Consider the following 17,144-nt stretch of genomic DNA (forward strand, 5'->3'; position numbering starts at 1 on the left):
GTGAGAAAGGAGCTACCCTCGAGGCTGAGGGCAGCATCTGTTCACATTCCTGTGGCTAGGGTTTGAGATACACACACAGCAAAACTGTTCCGAGTTTTTAGCGCACGGATAGACTCGTGTAACCACCGCAGCGGCCAGGAGCCATCTGGAGACAACAGCGCCCTTAGCAGGAAAGCTCCCTAGGGCTGCCCTCTGGAGTCACCCCTAAACCCCGGCAACCACTGCGGTGCTGATACCATGGCTTTGTCTGTTCAAGAACGTCCTAGAAATGGAATTATGCCTCATACAACCTCTTGAGCCTGGCTTCTTTTGCTCAGCACGGTCTCTGAGGTCACTCCAGGTTTGTGTCGGTGGCTCATTCCTTCCGATGGCCGAGTACTACTTCATGGTATAGGGTGCCAGGTTGTTCCTCCTTCAGCGATGAAAGACATCCAATTCGCTTCTAGTTTTGGTAATCCAATGAACAGACCTGCTCTAAACCTGTGTGTGAACATCAGCCTTCACTCTTCTAGGGCACACACCCAGGAAGGGGCTGTGGGGTCCTCTGGTAAGGGGATGTCTAAGAGACTGTTCTCCAGGGTGGCTGTACCATTTGGTAGTCCCGTCGGTACTGCAGGGGCGTTCTGGTCACTCTGGAGCTCCGTCAGCATTCAGTGCTGTCGCTGAAGAGACGCTTAGCTGTTCTAATAGGTGCGCAGCAGCCCCCGCCGTAACTGTAACACGCACGTCCCTGCTGGCTGGAGATACTGAACGTTTTTGTGTGCTGGTTTGCCGTCCGTATGTCCTCTTTGGGGAGGTGTCTGTTCAAGCCTTTTGTCCATTTTTAAACTGGATTGTTTGCTGAGTTCTGAGAGCTCTTTATACATTCTGGATACAAGTACTTTGTCAGTTATGTCATCTGCAAAAGTTTTCTCCCAAACTGTAACTGGTCTTTTTATTCTCTTAACCGTGTCTTTCACAGAACAAAGGTTTCAGGTTTTGATAAAGTCCAATTTATCAATTTTTTCTCCCATCGACCCCAGGCTTTCATGTCACATCTAAGATCTTTTTGACTAACCCAAGGGCACAAACATTTTCTCCTACATTTTCTTCTAAAAGTTCGAAATTTTAAGTTTCCCATTTAGACCTATGATCCATTTTCAATTAATTTTTTATAAGGCATGAGATATAGAGTGAGATTCATATTTTTTTGCTTATGAACGTCTGACTGTTCCAACATCATTAAAGAGACTTTCCTTGCTTTGCTGAACCGCCTTTGCACCTTTGTAAGAAAATCAGTTGCCATATTCATGTGAGTCTGTTTTCAGACTCTTGTGATCCACTTCTGACTGATGTGGAAATGTGACCGTGATAAGGACCTCACTGTATCGGTATGATCCCAACTACGATATGATACAGGAACCCAAAAGTTGTTTACGGGAATACACACTTAGCGCTGGGAATCAGCCCCTTTCAGCAAGACTAGGATCCCAAAGGACCATCACCCCAAGCTGTCTGTACTTCTGAGAGACGGTCCAGGTCCAGAGAATATCCCTACCTTCTAGGGAGTATCTGTCAGGGGGACTAATTACCTTTCTTCCATCTGTTTCATGCTGGACATAACTTGGTTGTTTTTTTCTTCAAAAGATGTGATGGCTTCATCCTTCTGCTGTAAACAGCTCTCTGCACTCTGCCAAGGCAAGGCAAAGGGGTCACACTCTGCCACTCCCTCACCGCCTTACCTGCTCAGGATTATGAGCAGGTATGATTTCACCCTGTACTTTCACAGCACTTTGAGGAGCATTTCATTAGTTGCTGCTCTCCCTGACAGCCCTGGAAGACAAACTGGGTTGAAGTGCCCAGTTTTATCAACAGAAAGAAAGGAGCAGAAGGAAGTAGTGAGCTCTCCTCTATGAAAGGTCCATGTTCCATTTTTTTTTTTAAGATTTTATTTATTTGACACACAGAAGGAGAGATCACAAGTAGGCAGAGAGGCAGACAGAGATGGGGTGGGTGGGTGGGGAAGCAGGCTCCCTGCTGAGCAGAGAGCCCGACCAGGGCTCAATCCCAGGACCCAGAGATCATGACCTGAGCCAAAGGCAGAGGCTTAACCCACTGAGCCACCCAGGTGCCCCTCTGTGTTCCTTTTCAAAAAGGAACTTCAGAGTGGGATCTGACAGTGTCACTGAGCTGTTCCCACATGCCCAGCGCACATGTGAGTTCTCCAGCCCTGGCAGGGGTCACTAGCCCCCCTTCTGTAGGCAAAGGGAGGGTCAGAGAGAACGCCGGGTGGGGAGACTGGTGCACATGCATGGGGTAGCACGTTCACACCTGAGACTATGTGACTTCTGAATCCAGGGTTTAAGCCAATGCAGGTACTGAGGGACCAGGCAGGGCAAAAAGCACCATGTTCCTGTGTGTCTATAAGAGACTCTTTTAAAAGAAAAGGGTACAGAAAGGCTGAAGACAGAAGGAAGTCCTAATAAATTCCCAAGAAAATGTATTCTTGGACAGTAATGTGATACAATTCGACATTAACAACGAAAGAATGACTAAAAACAACTCGTATCTTGTTAACAAAACTAAATGGCGTATTACTAAAGCTACTGAGCTAAAAATATAAACCAGAGGAAGGATTATGAAATACTCAGAGGTAAAAGCTAATGAAAACACTATGCAATACTGTATGGTACTGAAGACGCATGTAAGGTGTGTCTTAATTTTCTACACCACTAAGAAAGAAAAACCTGTTACCTGGAACATGTCAGGCATTGACTGTGAGGTGCATCTAGGTTTTAGAGATGCTAAGATGTGAAAAATGTGCTTCTTCGATGATATTTTTGTTAAAATTTGAGGACGATGTCTAAATTAGCATTTGCAGGTAATTTTTAACTTTAAATAGCATTTCTGTTATTTATTTATTTATTTATTTATTTATTTATTTATTTTTTTTAGAGAGAGAGAGATCACAAGTAGAGCAGCAGGCAGAGAGAGAGGGGGAAGCAGGCTCCCTGCGGAGCAGAGAGCCCGATGCGGGGCTCGATCGCAGGACCCTGAGACCATGACCTGAGCCGAAGGCAGCGGCTTAACCCACTGAGCCACCCAGGCGCCCCTATTTTTATTTTTTAAGTAAACTCTTCCCGCTGGTATGACCCTGAGATTAGGAGTCACATGTTCTACTGAGCCCACCAGGCACCCCCAAATGACATTTTTTATTTTTAGGGGGGAAGCTAAAACAGATGAGCTAAGCATGCATTGCAACAGCCAAAAAGGAACTAGAGAGGAAACCCAAAGAAGGCTCTCCTGGGTGGCTCAGTGGCTGCGCGTCTGCCTTTGGCTCAGGTCATGATCCTGGGGTCCTGGGATAGAGTCCTGCTTTGGGCTTTTGGCTCAGCAGGGAGCCTGCTTCTCCCTCTCCCACTCCCCTTGCTTGTGTTCTCTCTCTAGCTGTATCTCTATCAAATAAATAAATAAAATCTTAAAAAAAAAAAAAAAGAAAACCCAAAGAAATCAGAAAGAATATAAAAAAAAGGAAGGCGGGAAATCAACAAAAGACATCAATCAACAGTGCAGAGTATTAGGGGAAAAAGGTGGCTCTCTGAAAAGATTATTAGAGAAGACACACTTCTGGCAAGAATAAAGATAACAGAAAATGCAAGTAAGGAAATCTTGCACGAAAGAGTTTTGAAACCGTTGTAAAAGAACATTATCAACAACTATGAACTAAAATATTTGAGAACCTAAAAAGATACATTTTGGGAAAAATACACCAAATTCTCCTGAGAAGAGACAGAATGCACAAGTAGGTCAGTGAGCATTCAATAACCGGAGATGCTCATCAAAGACCCCCTGCTCCCAAAGACTCAGACCAGGTGAATCCTATAACACAGGTGGGTTTTCAAAACGTTTTGAGACTAGACCCTTGCTACCTCGTATGAATTACTCCAGAGAAAGAGAACTTCGAGAGAGCACGAAAGCTCACAGTGCCAGCCTACCCTTGATTTTGAAGGCAAATAAGGTTAGTAAGAGGAAAGGTAACTAGAAGTCCATCTCAAATATAAACTAATGTATTCTATATAAAATATTAGCTAATAGCATCAAGGGTATATTTAAAATATCATAATCAAGTAGGATTCCAGGAATATTAATCAATATAAATTACAACACAAATAAAAGGAAAAAAAAAGAATATGATTATCAAAGTAGATACAGTGAGGCACCTGGGTGGCTCAGTCAGTTAAGTGTCTGCCTTCGGCTTGGGTCATGATTCCAGGGTCCTGCAATCCAGCCCTGCATCGGGCTCCCTGCTCAGTAGGAATCTGCTTCCCTCTCCCTCTACCATTCCCCCTGCTTGTGCTCTCTCTTTGTCTCAAATAAATAAATAAAATCTTAAAAACAACAACAAAATAGATACAATATAAGGGAAAAAAACATTTAATAAATTCAATACTGGGGCATGATAAAATTTCTAAGCAAACAAGAAACAGAAGTTATGTTCCTTAACCTCACTGAGGATCACACAGCGAACATGGAGCAAGCACACAGCTAATGGAGAAACTTAGATGCAATTCTTTTAAGAGCTGGACCACAAGTTTGCTCACTGTTTCTGCCACTGTGTAATGCAGTCTTAGAAAGCCCAGCCAATGCTCTAAGAAACAAAAATTGAGGGTAAAGAGATTAAACTCTATTTGCCAATGATGTGATCAATCACACCTAAAGGCAGGAGGATCAAGTGAGGAACTATCAGCCCTGGTGGTGTGCAAGGCGGCTAACAGAAGATCAGGCCTGCAAACACACAAGTTCTTTTCTATACCAGTAAGACCTGACCAGATGATGAAGCCAAAATAAGGCACTGGTCACATAAGCAACAGGACTACTATATGGGAACTCACCTGGAGAAAATGCAAGACTCTTACCCAGTAAAAAGGACAAAAAAGAGAAAAAAGAATTATTTGACTAAACGAAATCCACCCCATTCTCTTGGATGGAATAACTTTATATGCTATAGAGGTAAATTTTTTCTCAAGTTAACCTATAAATCCAATGTAACCCCATTTAGGAAATCCATTTGTGTTTTGTTTTGTTTTAATAAATTTAGCCTGGGACCTGCTACCTGGATCCCGGCCTCTGCTCTAGTCCGGCCCTCCCCCCGCTGCTCATATTGCCTCTGTCTGGGGACTGATCCCAGCTTGCTCCAGCTGGGTTTTTATTTTTAATTTTCTTAAAAAAAAAAAAAAAAAAAAAAAAGATTATTTATTTATTTATTTATTTGGCAGACAGAGATCACAAGCAGGCAGAGAGAGAGGGGAGAAGCAGGCTCCCCGCCGAGCAGAGAGCCCGACGCAGGGCTCGATTCCAGGACCCTGAGACCATGACCTAAGCCGAAGGCAGAGGCTTTAACCACTGAGCCACCTAGACGCCCGTTTATTTTTAATTTTTATTAAAAATTTTATTTTAGAGAGAGAGAGCGATAGCGTGTGTGTGCCAGTGGGGCGGGGTGGGGGAGAGGGAGAGAGAGAGAATCCGAAGCAGACTCCCTGCCAAGCTTGGGACTTGATCCCATGACCCTGAAATCATGACCTGAGCCAAAATCAAGTCAGATGCTCAACCAACTAAACCACCCAGGCTCCCCTCAGCTTGATTTCTAAAAGGAACCTCATAACTATTCTAAAATTTTCACCAAGAATAAAGGTTTACAAACAGATAAGTTGATCTTAAAAAGAGGGGGCAAAACAGGGGACAAGGAGGGCAGGCTTGACCTCCGTAATGGGTTGAGTTCCATCCCTCCCAAATCCGAATGTGGAAGGCCTAGCCCCTAGTACCACGTAGTGGGGCTGTATTTGGGAAGTGGGCCATTGCAGACATAATTAGTTAAGATGAGGTTAGGGTGGGCCCTTAATCCAGTATCACCTGTGTCCTTATGAGAAGAGGAAATGTGGACACAGTCATGTACACGGGGAGCATAGCAAGTGAAGGTCTGCCAGCAGTGGCCAGCAACCACCGGGAGCTAGGGGACAGACACGCTACCATCTTCCCCACAACCCTGTGCTGACACCAGCTGCAGTTGCCTGGCCTCCAGACTTCAAGACAATGAAGCTCTGTCAAGCCACTCAGTCTGTGGTACTTTGTTATAGCCAACTAATAGACTAGATATAAAACACACTACAAAGCTATGGTGATTAGGTAACTCAAACAGATGCAGAGAATAGAATTCAGACACAGGTCCACTACATACGAGAGTGAGAAGAGTGGACTAGTTTTGAAGTGGCGAACTAGATGGAGAAAGCCACACCTAGATCCCTCGGTAAGGCTGTAAAAGAAATTTAACTCTAGACATTGAAAACCTGTGTCAGGTTTATAAAACTAGCGTAGAATGTCTTTGCCACCTAAGCTTGAGAAAGGGCTTCTTAAAATCCCCAAACCACAGCCCATAATGTGAAAAGTCAGCATATCTGACTATCCCAAAAATAAGGACTTAAGGATTCCAGAGAAAAGGGACACCTGGGTGGCTCAGTTGGTTAAGCATCTGCCTTTGGCTCAGGTCATGATTCCAGGGTCCTGGGATGAGTCCTGCATTGGGCTCCCTGCTCAGCGGGGATCCTGCTTCCCTCTCTGCCTGCTGCTCTGCCTACCTGTGCTCTCTCTCTGACAAATAAATAAATAAAATCTTAAAAAAAAAAAAAAAAGGGAGGGCGCCTGGGTGGCTCAGTAGGTTAATCCTCTGCCTTTGGCTCAGGTCATGGTGTCAGGGTCCTGGGATCGAGGCCCGCATTAGGCTCTCTGCTCGGCGGGGAGCCTGCTTCCCCCCCTCTCTCTGCCTGCTTTTGATCTCTCTTTCTGTGTCAAATAAATAAATAAAATCCTAAAAAAAAAAAAAAAAAGATTCCAGAGAAGAGAGGAGGTCTACCATAGGTGAACCAGTAAGGGCCTAGTATTCACGCTATACACGTAATTACTGCTAACTTGCAAGGACAATCAAAGCAAAGAGAGGGTCTAAGATGGTGACATTGGAAGACCCTGAACTCTCCTCCTCCACAGACACACCAAACTCTCACCTGCACCTATAGTGACTCCCCCTAAGAACTGAGGGCAGTCTTCACCCCAGCAGGGGGACCACCCGGAGAGGGGCAGGAGAGGTGGAGAGACAGTGAGGCTGCTGCATGTGCATGGGAAAGGATGGCACTGTGGGGCCTGCATGCTGATGTGTCTGCCCTGGGGCATGGGAAGAAGCTGCAGTTTAAAATGGCAACTAGACTGTGGGTGAACTAAACCCAGAGCATTTGCCAGGCGCTGGGGTAGTTGCTGGAATGCTTGCCTGGTAGGGAGGTGCTGGTGAAGACCACTGTTGATGGACCCCCTCCACCTTGACTGCACAGACAGGAGCACGGTCTGGCCATTCTAGCCGGCCTGACACCTCAGTGAGCCTCAGTTCCCTCGCGTTCATCAGCCCCAGGCATTCCCTTGAGGCAGCCCTCCCATCTGAGCCCATCCAAGCTCCAACTGTCCCACCAAGGCGGACCCAGTGCAGCACACACTGGGAAACCCTGGATGGTACCTGCTACAGCTCCAGCTGTCTTGCCCACACAGCATGGGTGAAAAGCACCTTGGGACACCCCAGGCCCACACCTGCTTCAGCTCTACACAACCTGCCAGGACACCCACTGCCCACCCCAAGTCTGTGCTCACTTCAGGTATCCTACCAGGCCCTCTACCACTTGTGGAGCACCTTGGGACCCCCTGGCCTGTACTCACCTAAGTTCTAGCCATCCCACCAGGGCTTCCACTATGCAGAACACCCTGGGACCCCCTAGCCTGCACCCCCTGCTCCAGCTGTTCTGCCAGGAACCCCTTGCTTTATGGATTACCTTGGGACCCCCTGGCCCCTGTCCCCCTCAGCTCCAGACTCCCATGGAGTGCCCTGGGAACCCCAGCATGTGCCTGCTACAGTTCCAGCCAAAGACATCAGGCACATGCAGACTACACAGGGCACAGTCCTACACAAGGCCACTCACTCCTTTAAGACTGGGAGAGGTAGCTGCTCTGCCTAATACACAGAAACAAGCACAGAAAGTCAAGCAAAATGAGGAAACGAAGAAATATATTCCAAACGAAAGAATAAGACAAAATTTAGAAAAAGAACTAAATGAAATGAAGGTAAGTGATCCCCCGAGAAAGAGTTCAAAGTCAAGGTCATAAAGATGTTCACTGGACTTGACAAAAAAGTGGATGAACTCAGTAAGAACTTCAACAAAGAGAAATTATAGAAAAGAATAAGAGTTGAAGAACATTAAGAACTGAAATAAAAATACACTAGAGAGAGGCAACAGCAGATTAAAGGATGCAGAAGGTCTGGATCAGAGATCTGGAAGACAGATGGAAAATGGAAAGCACCCAAGTTGAATAGCAAAAAGAAAAAAGAATACCACCCCCGCAAAATTAAAAAAAGAGGTTAGGTCAAGGAACATTTGGGACAGCATCAAGCATGCTAACATCCACAGTGTAGATATCCCAGAGGGAAAAGAGGGAGAGAAGGGGGCAGAAAACTCAACTGAAGAAATAACAGCTGAAAACTTTCCTAACCTAACCTGGGGGAAGGAAGAGAGCCCCAAACAAGATGAAGCAATAGAAGTCCACACCATGATGCATAATAGTTAAAATGGCAAAGATGACAGAGAGATATCTTAAAAGCAGCAAAAGAAAGGCAAATAGTTACACACAAGGGAAACCACATTAGGCCATCAGTGGATTTTTCAGCAGAAACTGCAGGCCAGAAGGGAGTGGCACGATGCCTCCAAAGCACTGAAAGGCAGAATCCTATACCAAGAGTACTCTATCTGGTGTGAGAGAGGAGTTTTCCAGAGAAGTGAAAGGAGTTCATCATCCCTAAACCAGCCTCACAAGAAATATTAAAGGGGCTTCTTTAGTGGAAAAGAGGAGGCCATAACTACACTAAGACAATTATGAAATGGAAATACTTTACTGGCAAAAGCAAACATAAAATAAAGGTAGGAGATCAATTACTTATAATGCTAGTAAAAAGCGTAAAAGACAAAACAGTACAATCAATTATATCAAAAAGTAGTTAAGGAATACACAAAATAAAAAGATATAGAATATTACATCATATATATAAAAAGGAGTAAAAATGTAGTACATTTATTTATATATTTATTTTTAAAGATTTTGCTTATTTCTTTGACACACAGAGAGAAAGAGCACAAACAGGGAGAGAGGCAGAGGAAGAGGGAGATGCAGGCTCCCCACTAAGCAGGAAGACCAATGTGGAGCTCAATCCTAGGACCCAGGGATCATGACCTGAGCCAAAGGCAGATGCTGAGCCAACTGAGTTGTCCAGGTGCCCCAAAATGTAGTGCTTTTACAATGTGTTCAAACTTAACAGACCGTCAACGTAATATAAACTGTTACATACTCAGAATGTTATACATGAATCTCATGGTAACCACAAATGAAAAACCTACAACAGATATACACACAGAAAATAAAAAGAAAGGAACCTAAGCACAACACTACAGAAAGCCATCAATCACGAGGGAAGAGAGCAAGAGAAGGAACAGAGAAGAACTACAAAACAACCAGACAATGAACAAAAAGGCAATAAGTATACATACCTGTCAATAATAACTTTATTTTTCATTTTATTTATTTAAGATTTTACTTATTTGAGAGACAAAGAGAGTGCATGTGCATGAGCAGGATGAGAAGTGATGGGCAGCGGGAGAAGGAGATTCCCTACTGAGCAGGGATGCCTGATATGGGGCTTGATCTCAGGATCCCGGGATCATGACTTGAGCTGAAGGCAGGTGCTTTACCAACTGAGCCAGCCAGGCACCCCTTTATTTATTAAGTTTTATTTGTTTGAGAGAGAGGGAGCGTGTGTGCATGCATGTGTGTGCAAATGTGCAAATGAGGAGGGGTGGAGGGAGAGACGGAGACTCTCTGCTGAGCAGGGAGAGTGACTTGGGGCTCTATCTCATGACCCTGAGATCATGGCCTGAGCAGAAATCAAGAGTTGGACACTTAACCAACTGAGCCACCCAAGTGCCCCATCAATAGTAACTTTTAAATATTTTATTTGAGGGAGAGAGAACGTGTGCTTGAGTGCGTGCATGCATGCAGGCAGCGGGGAGGAGTGGAGAGGGAGGGAGAGGGAAAGACTCTCCAGCAGACCCATTGCAGGGATTGATCTCATGACCCTGAGATCATGACCTGAACTGAAATCAAGAGCCAGCTGCTCAATTGACTGAACCAGCCAGACATTCTGTCAGTAGTAACTTTAAATGTAAATGGCCTAAATGCTCTAATCAAAAGACACAGGGTAGCAGATGGATTAAAAATACAAAATCCATTTATATGCTGCCTCCAAGAGATGCACTTCAGACCTAAAAACATACAAACTGAAAGTGAAGGAAGGGACAGAAAAACACTGCAGGCAAATGGAGGCAAACAAAAAAACCAAAACTGGGGTAGCAGTACCTATGTCAGAAAAACAGTATTATATAATGATAAAGGGATCAATCCAGCAAGAAAATGTAACAATTGTAAATATCTGTGCAACAACACCAGCGCACCTAAATACATATGGCAGCTATTAACAAACATTAAGACAGAAAATGACAATGATACAACAGTAGGAGACTGTAACACCCCATTTACATCCAAGCAGATCATCCAAGCAGAATATCTATAAGGAAACAGAGGCTTTGAGTGACACACTGGAGCAGATGGACCCAACAGATCCACACAGAACATTCCATCCTAAAGCAGCAGAATATGCATTCTCTCCTTGTATACGTGGGACGTTTTCCAGGACAGATCACATGTTAGGCCACAAAAGCAATCTCAATAAATTTAAGAAACCTGAAATCTTATCAAGCATCTTTACTCACCACAACAGTATGTAACTTGAAGTCAATTACAAGGGAAAAGAACAACAACACACACACAGAAGAAACACAAACATGTGGAAGCTAAACAACATGCTACTAAACAACAAACTGGTCAGCCAAAACGTCAAAGGAGAAATTTTAAAAAGTACCTGGAGACAAATGAAAAGGGAAACACAATGGTCCAAAATCTCTGGGACACAGCAAAAGCAGTTCTAAGAAAGAAGTTTAGTGATATAGGCCTCTCTACAGAAAAAGAAAAATCTCAAAGAAACAATCTAACCTTATACCTAAAGCAGCTAGAAAAAGAAAAGCAAAAGCCCAGAATCAGTACAAGGAAGGAAATAAGAGTAGATATAAATGAAACAGACTTAAAAAACAGTAGAAAAGACCACACGGAAACAAGAACCGTTGTTTGAAAAGATAAACAAAACTGATAAACTTTTACTCAGACTCATCAAGAAAAAGAGAACTCATGGGGTGCCTGGGTGGCTCAGTCAGGTCAGGATCCCAGGGTCCTGAGACTGAGCCCCATATCAGGCTCCCTGCTTGGTGGGAAGCCTGCCTCTCCCTCTCCAGCTCCCCTGTGCTTGTGTTCCCTTCCTATTATCTCTGTCATAAATAAATAAAATCTTAAAAAAAAAAAAAAAAAAAAAAAAAGATGGGCGCCTGGGTGACTCAGTGGGTTAAGTGTCCTCTGCCTTTGGCTCAGGTCATGATCCTGGGGCCCTGGATGGAGCCCTGTGTCTCAGGCTCTCTGCTCAGCGGGGAGCCTGCTTCCCCCTCTCTCTCTGCCTACTTGTGATCTCTATCAAATAAGTAAATAAAATCTTAAAAAAAAAAAAAAAACAAAAAGCAAAAGAGGACTCAAATAAATCTGTTCAGAAATGAGAGAGGAAAAGTAACAATCGACACCACAGAAATATGAAGGACTATAGGATATGCTATGAAAAATCATATGCCAACACACTGAACAATCTAAAAAAAAAGGGTAAATTCCCCGAAACCTATGATCTTCCAAGACTGAATCAGGAAGAAATAACCAGTTTCTAGTGGTGAAACTAAATTTGTAATAAAAAAACTCCCAATGAACAAAAGTCCATGACCACTTGGCTTTACAGGGGAATTCTACCAAATATTTACTTAGAGTTAATACTTAATCTTCTCAAACTATTCCAAAAAAACAGAAGAGTAAGGAAAACTTTCAAATTCATTCTACCAGGCCAGCAGTGCCCTGATACCAAAACCAGAAAAAGGCACTACAGAGAAAACTACAGGTCAACATCCCCGATGAAGACTGATGCAAGAATCCTCAACAAAATACTGGTGACCTGAATGCAATGATCCAAGAGAAGGATCATTCACCAAAGTCAAATGGGATTTATTCCATGATGCAGAGCTGGCCCAACATCTGCAAATCAATCAACGTGATACAACATATTAATAAGATGAAGGATAAAAACCGTATGATCATCTTAATAGATGCAGAAAAAATATTTGACAAAATATAACATCCACTCATGATAAGAACTCTCAACAAAGTGGGTTCAGAGGGAATGTACCTCAACATCATAAAGGCCATGTATGATAGACGCACAGTTAGCATCAGATGCAATGCAGAAACACTGAGAGCTTTTCCTCCATGATCAGGAACAAGACAAGGATGTCCACTCTCCCCACTTTTATTCAACATAGAGCTGGTCGTCCTAGCCACAGTAATCAGACAACAAAAAGGAATAAAAGGAATCCAAGTTGGTAAGAAAGAAGTAAAATTGTCACTATTTGCAAATACATGATACTCCAGACAGAAAACCTGAAAGACTTTACCAAAAAATTTTTAAAACAGATAAACGAATCCAGTAAGGTTGCAGATACAAAATTAATATACCGAAGTCCGTTGTATTTCTACACACTAATAACAATGTAGCACAAAGAAAAATTAAGAAAAAAACCAATCCCATTTATAACTGCATCAAAAATAATAAAATATCTAAGAATAAATTTTGCCAAGGGGGTGAAAGACCTATCCTGTGAAGACTAATAGGACATGAATGAAAAAAACTGAAGATGACAGAAAGACCATGCTCACAGGCTGGAAGAATTAATATGGTATTCGTACAAAAACAGATACCAGACTGATGAAAAAGGATGAGAGCCCAGAAGTAAACCTAAGCTCATATGGTCAATTAATCCACCACAAGGAGGCAAGAATACACAGTGGGGAAAGACAGTCTCTTCAACAAATGGTGTTGAGAAAACTGGACAGCCACATGGAAAAGAATGAAACTGGACCACTTTCATACACCACACATACAAATAAACTCAAAATGGATTAAAGACCTAAATGAGACCCAAAACCATAAAAATCCTAAAAGAAAGCATAGATTGCAATCTCCGGGACACTGGCCTTAGCAAGGTGTTTCTGGCAAGGGAAACAAAAGTAAAAATAAACTACTGGGACAATATCAAACTTAAAAATTTTTGAATACTGAAGGAAACCATCAACAAAACGAACTGGTAACCTCCCGAATGGGAGAAGACATTTGTAAATGAGCTGTCTGATAAGGGGTTAGTATCCAAAATATAAACAGAACTCCTACAATAAACCACAGCAAAAAGTACTCTGATTAAAGATGGAGAGAGGACCTGAATCGGCGTTTTCCTATGGAAGACATCCAGATGGCCAACAGACCTGTGAAAAGATGCTCGTCACTCACCAGCAGGGAAATGGAAATCAAAACCACAGTGAGGTGTCGGTGGACACTGGTGACAAAGGCTAGGGTGGGAAAGACAAGAAATAACAAGCACCGGTAGAGGATGTGGTCTCAGTTTGCTGGCCTGGGGGCTGCGTTAGCGATCAGTCACAGACTTCTTCGGGCCTGACTCATGGTTTCTTTGATAATACAGTTCTCTCAGTCATTGTCTCTGGCTTATCTCCCCTCAACCCATGTGACCAGTTTATTGCTTCATTTATTAAACACAGTTCTTGTGCCTGTCTCATTGCACAGTTTGGGGGAACGTACATTGGTGCAGCCACTTTGGAAAACAGACTGGAGGATCCTTAAAAAAGTAAAAATAGAAAGATTTTATGATCCAGTAATTTCACTGAAGAAAATAAAAATATGAATTCAAAAAGATACTTGCACCCCTATATTTACTACAGCATTATTTCCAAAGGGCCAAGATATGGAAGCAGCCCAAGTGTCCATGGATAGATGAATGGGTAAAGAAGATGTGGGGTATACACACAATGGAGTATTACTTAGCCACAGAAAAGAATGGGATCTTGCCATTTGTGATAACACGGATGGATCTAGAGGGTAACACGCTAAGTGAAATAAGTCACAAAGTGAAAGACAAAAACTATCTGAATTCACTTATATGTGAAATCCAGAACACAAAGCAAACCAGAAAAAGACTCAAGAATACAGAGAACAAACTGGTGGCTTCTAGAGGGGCGGCAGATGGAAGAAAGAGGTGAAGGGGATTAGGATGTAAAATTTCCACTTACAAATTAAGTCAGTCACAGGAATGAAAAATATAGCATAGGTAATTGAGTCAATAATACTGTAACCATGTTGTATGGTGACAGATGGTGACTGCACTTATTGTGATGAGCTCTGTGTAACAGAACTGGATTCACTAATGTTGTACACCCGCAACTAATGCCAACTGTACTTCAATTTAAAAAAGAAAACAAGGACGGCGGGCCTAGGTGGCTCAGTCAGTTAAGCGTCTGCCTTCAACTTGGGTCACGGTATCAGGGTCCTGGGATGGAGGCCTGTATCGGGCTCCCTGCTCAGTGGGGAGTCTGCTTCTCCCTCTCCTTCTGCTGCTTGTGCTTCTCGCTCTCATCAGCAAATAAAATCTTAAAAAAAAAAAGAGGACAAAAATATGAACAGGCAAGAACAGGAAACATGAAAGGCTAACAAACATATGAAGGGATGTTGCTGACACTCCCCAGGCCAACCAGTGCACATAAAACAAGCACGCTCAGAATACAGATGTCAGCTGACGGCACTGAAGGGGGCAGCGTGTGCTGGTGCAGCCCTCCTGGGAAGAGATGTGGCTGGGCTTCCACAAATCAAGGACACAAAAGGAGGGTCTGTCCAGCAGGTACTCCAGCTTCTGTCTGGCAGAGAGACCCTCCTGAACCCCCGGGGGGGGGGTGCGGGAGGACGTGTAAACCAGCCGCCATGGGGGTGTTTGTGCTGCCTGCTGGTGGAGTGGCAGGAACAGTGTCCACCACAGGGGAGGGATGGGCAAGAGGCAGTGACCCCATACACCAGGACTAACCACTTCGAGCCCAAACCAGGTACACCTCCGGCTATGCAGAGCTCTGAGGGGGAAAAAAGGAAGAGAAGAGAGCCACGCACAAGACCAAGATGATACGCATTTTAGAATGACAAATATCCATACAAAAATAAGCACTTTACAATGTGGGCCCAGAGGAACAAGGATGGGAGAAGGCATGAGGAGAAAAGAAAACAAGGGGTGTTTTATGACAGTGGACCCCACACTGAGGGGCACTCCTGAAGCCCCCGTGCCAGGAAAAGTCCTATATGTAGCAAGGACTAGGGAGTCCAGGGCTGGGCACCGTCAGAGCAGGGGTGACAATCGTGGTGAACAATAAGCAGAATTATTTGCCCAAGCCTGGATGTGGAACCATACCAACCATGCCAGGGCCCCAGGGGCTATGGCTGTAAAGAGCCAGAGTGCTGCTGTGGGCGCCGTGACCGAGGGGGCTGTGGGCACAGGAGGAGAGTCCAAGGGCAGGGGCCTGACCGGGTGAGGAAAGCCACCTGCTGCTTCTGCGCCCAGAAGGAAGTGAGAGAAACTGGCAAGTGAGCCCAGAGGCCCCATGGCATCCTGCAGCAGAGATCGGGGGTGCGGGAAAGCCCTCTGTGGGCTGCTGGGGCAGCTGGCTGGCCACTGATGTGAGGGGGTGGGTGGGAGAGGCTGAGGCAGGCACGAGAACTGCGTTTAGTAAATGGGACAGTTAACTGTGGGCACCGACACACAGACTAAGGGCAAACACACACACAATGACCGAGGGGACTGCATTGTCAAATAAAACCAGTCAGGCCTGAAGAACATCTGCGACCTTTTGATCCTTAAGAAAATCTCCAGGCCAGCAAACTGACATCAGGAAGGAGTTGGCCACAACAGCCACGCTCCCACCAGGAAGGCCCCAACCCCAAGAGCCCGCTTCTCAAGGCCACAGGGACGGCAGACCTCCCAGGGACCATGGAAGTCCGCAGACAAGTTCTTCAGTCCACAGAAGAAGGGTAGCCAGACAGGCTAACAGATGGGGCCCCTGGTGCCTTGGCTAGCCTTCACGGTTCCTGCCCAGAGACGTAGTGAGCGCCATGGCCGACTGGGGTCTGCCCTGCGTGTCCCTCGTTTCCCTTTGCAAACAGGCATTTGGCAATCCTGTTTTGTCTCCCCCATTTTACTTTGGGCAATGTGAAAGACATTTATGTGAAAGACATTAATGTGAAAGACAGTTGGTCTTGTGGTTTAAACAGGCTTCAGAGTGCTGCCCAACACGCAGGGGCTGCGGACAGTGAGAACTCTGAGACTGAACCAGACTTCCAGGAGATCGGGGGTCGGGGGGGAGCTGATGGGGGTAGCGACAACTCCGTCTAGTAACCCATATGCTCCCCTTCGTTGGGCTGGCAGCCCAGAAATGCCAGCCCCAGGCTCTGCTCGCAGCCACGCCTGGCCATGCCGCCTCGTGTCGCCCTTCACTGTGGATTCGAACGTAATGATGCGTGTAACTTCTCTCTCACTGTCTGGGAGGAAATCCTGCCTCTGGACTTTTCTTTTTCTCTCCCCTTCCACTGGCAAGAATAGCACCGATCAGAGTGGCCTGGGTCCCTGAGGGACCGTGGGGAGCAAAAATGCTGGTCTGGAATGCTCTCTGTTTTAGGGTCTGCTAAGTTATTATGGCAGGATGGCTTCCCCTAACATGAGTTAAGATTACGTTTACAGATGGACCCAAAGCAGAAGAAAACATGAACAAATTAAAAAAGAGAATGTGTCAGGAAGGAAAACAGTGGGGCTATTTTCCATTTCCTCCCTACATATTAACTTCCAACTGCTGCTATTATGATAATGTCGGTTACATAACAGTTTAAAAACAGCCGGACAGAAGAACACACGCGTGTCCGCCCTCACGCCATTTCTCACACAGATGCACGACAGCTAAGGAAGGGGAAGTGGGACAGTCTGGGCTTCTGGGCAAGAAAGCTTTGTGAT

The 17,144-nt window shown here is 44.7% G+C and overlaps 1 protein-coding gene across 1 annotated transcript in view; it reads right to left on the minus strand.

Moving 5' to 3' along the window:
• The window catches only part of RUFY1 (RUN and FYVE domain containing 1), a 59,572-nt gene that overhangs the window by 8,588 nt on the left and 33,840 nt on the right, over positions 1-17,144 (minus strand). Inside the window, exon 12 of the mRNA XM_045999941.1 lies at positions 1,572-1,669. Coding sequence (XP_045855897.1) covers positions 1,572-1,669 — 98 coding nt within the window. The remainder of the gene's footprint in view (positions 1-1,571; positions 1,670-17,144) is intronic.

This window comes from Meles meles, chromosome 3, assembly GCF_922984935.1.
Source record: "Meles meles chromosome 3, mMelMel3.1 paternal haplotype, whole genome shotgun sequence".
In the NCBI taxonomy this organism is placed as follows: domain Eukaryota; kingdom Metazoa; phylum Chordata; class Mammalia; order Carnivora; family Mustelidae; genus Meles; species Meles meles.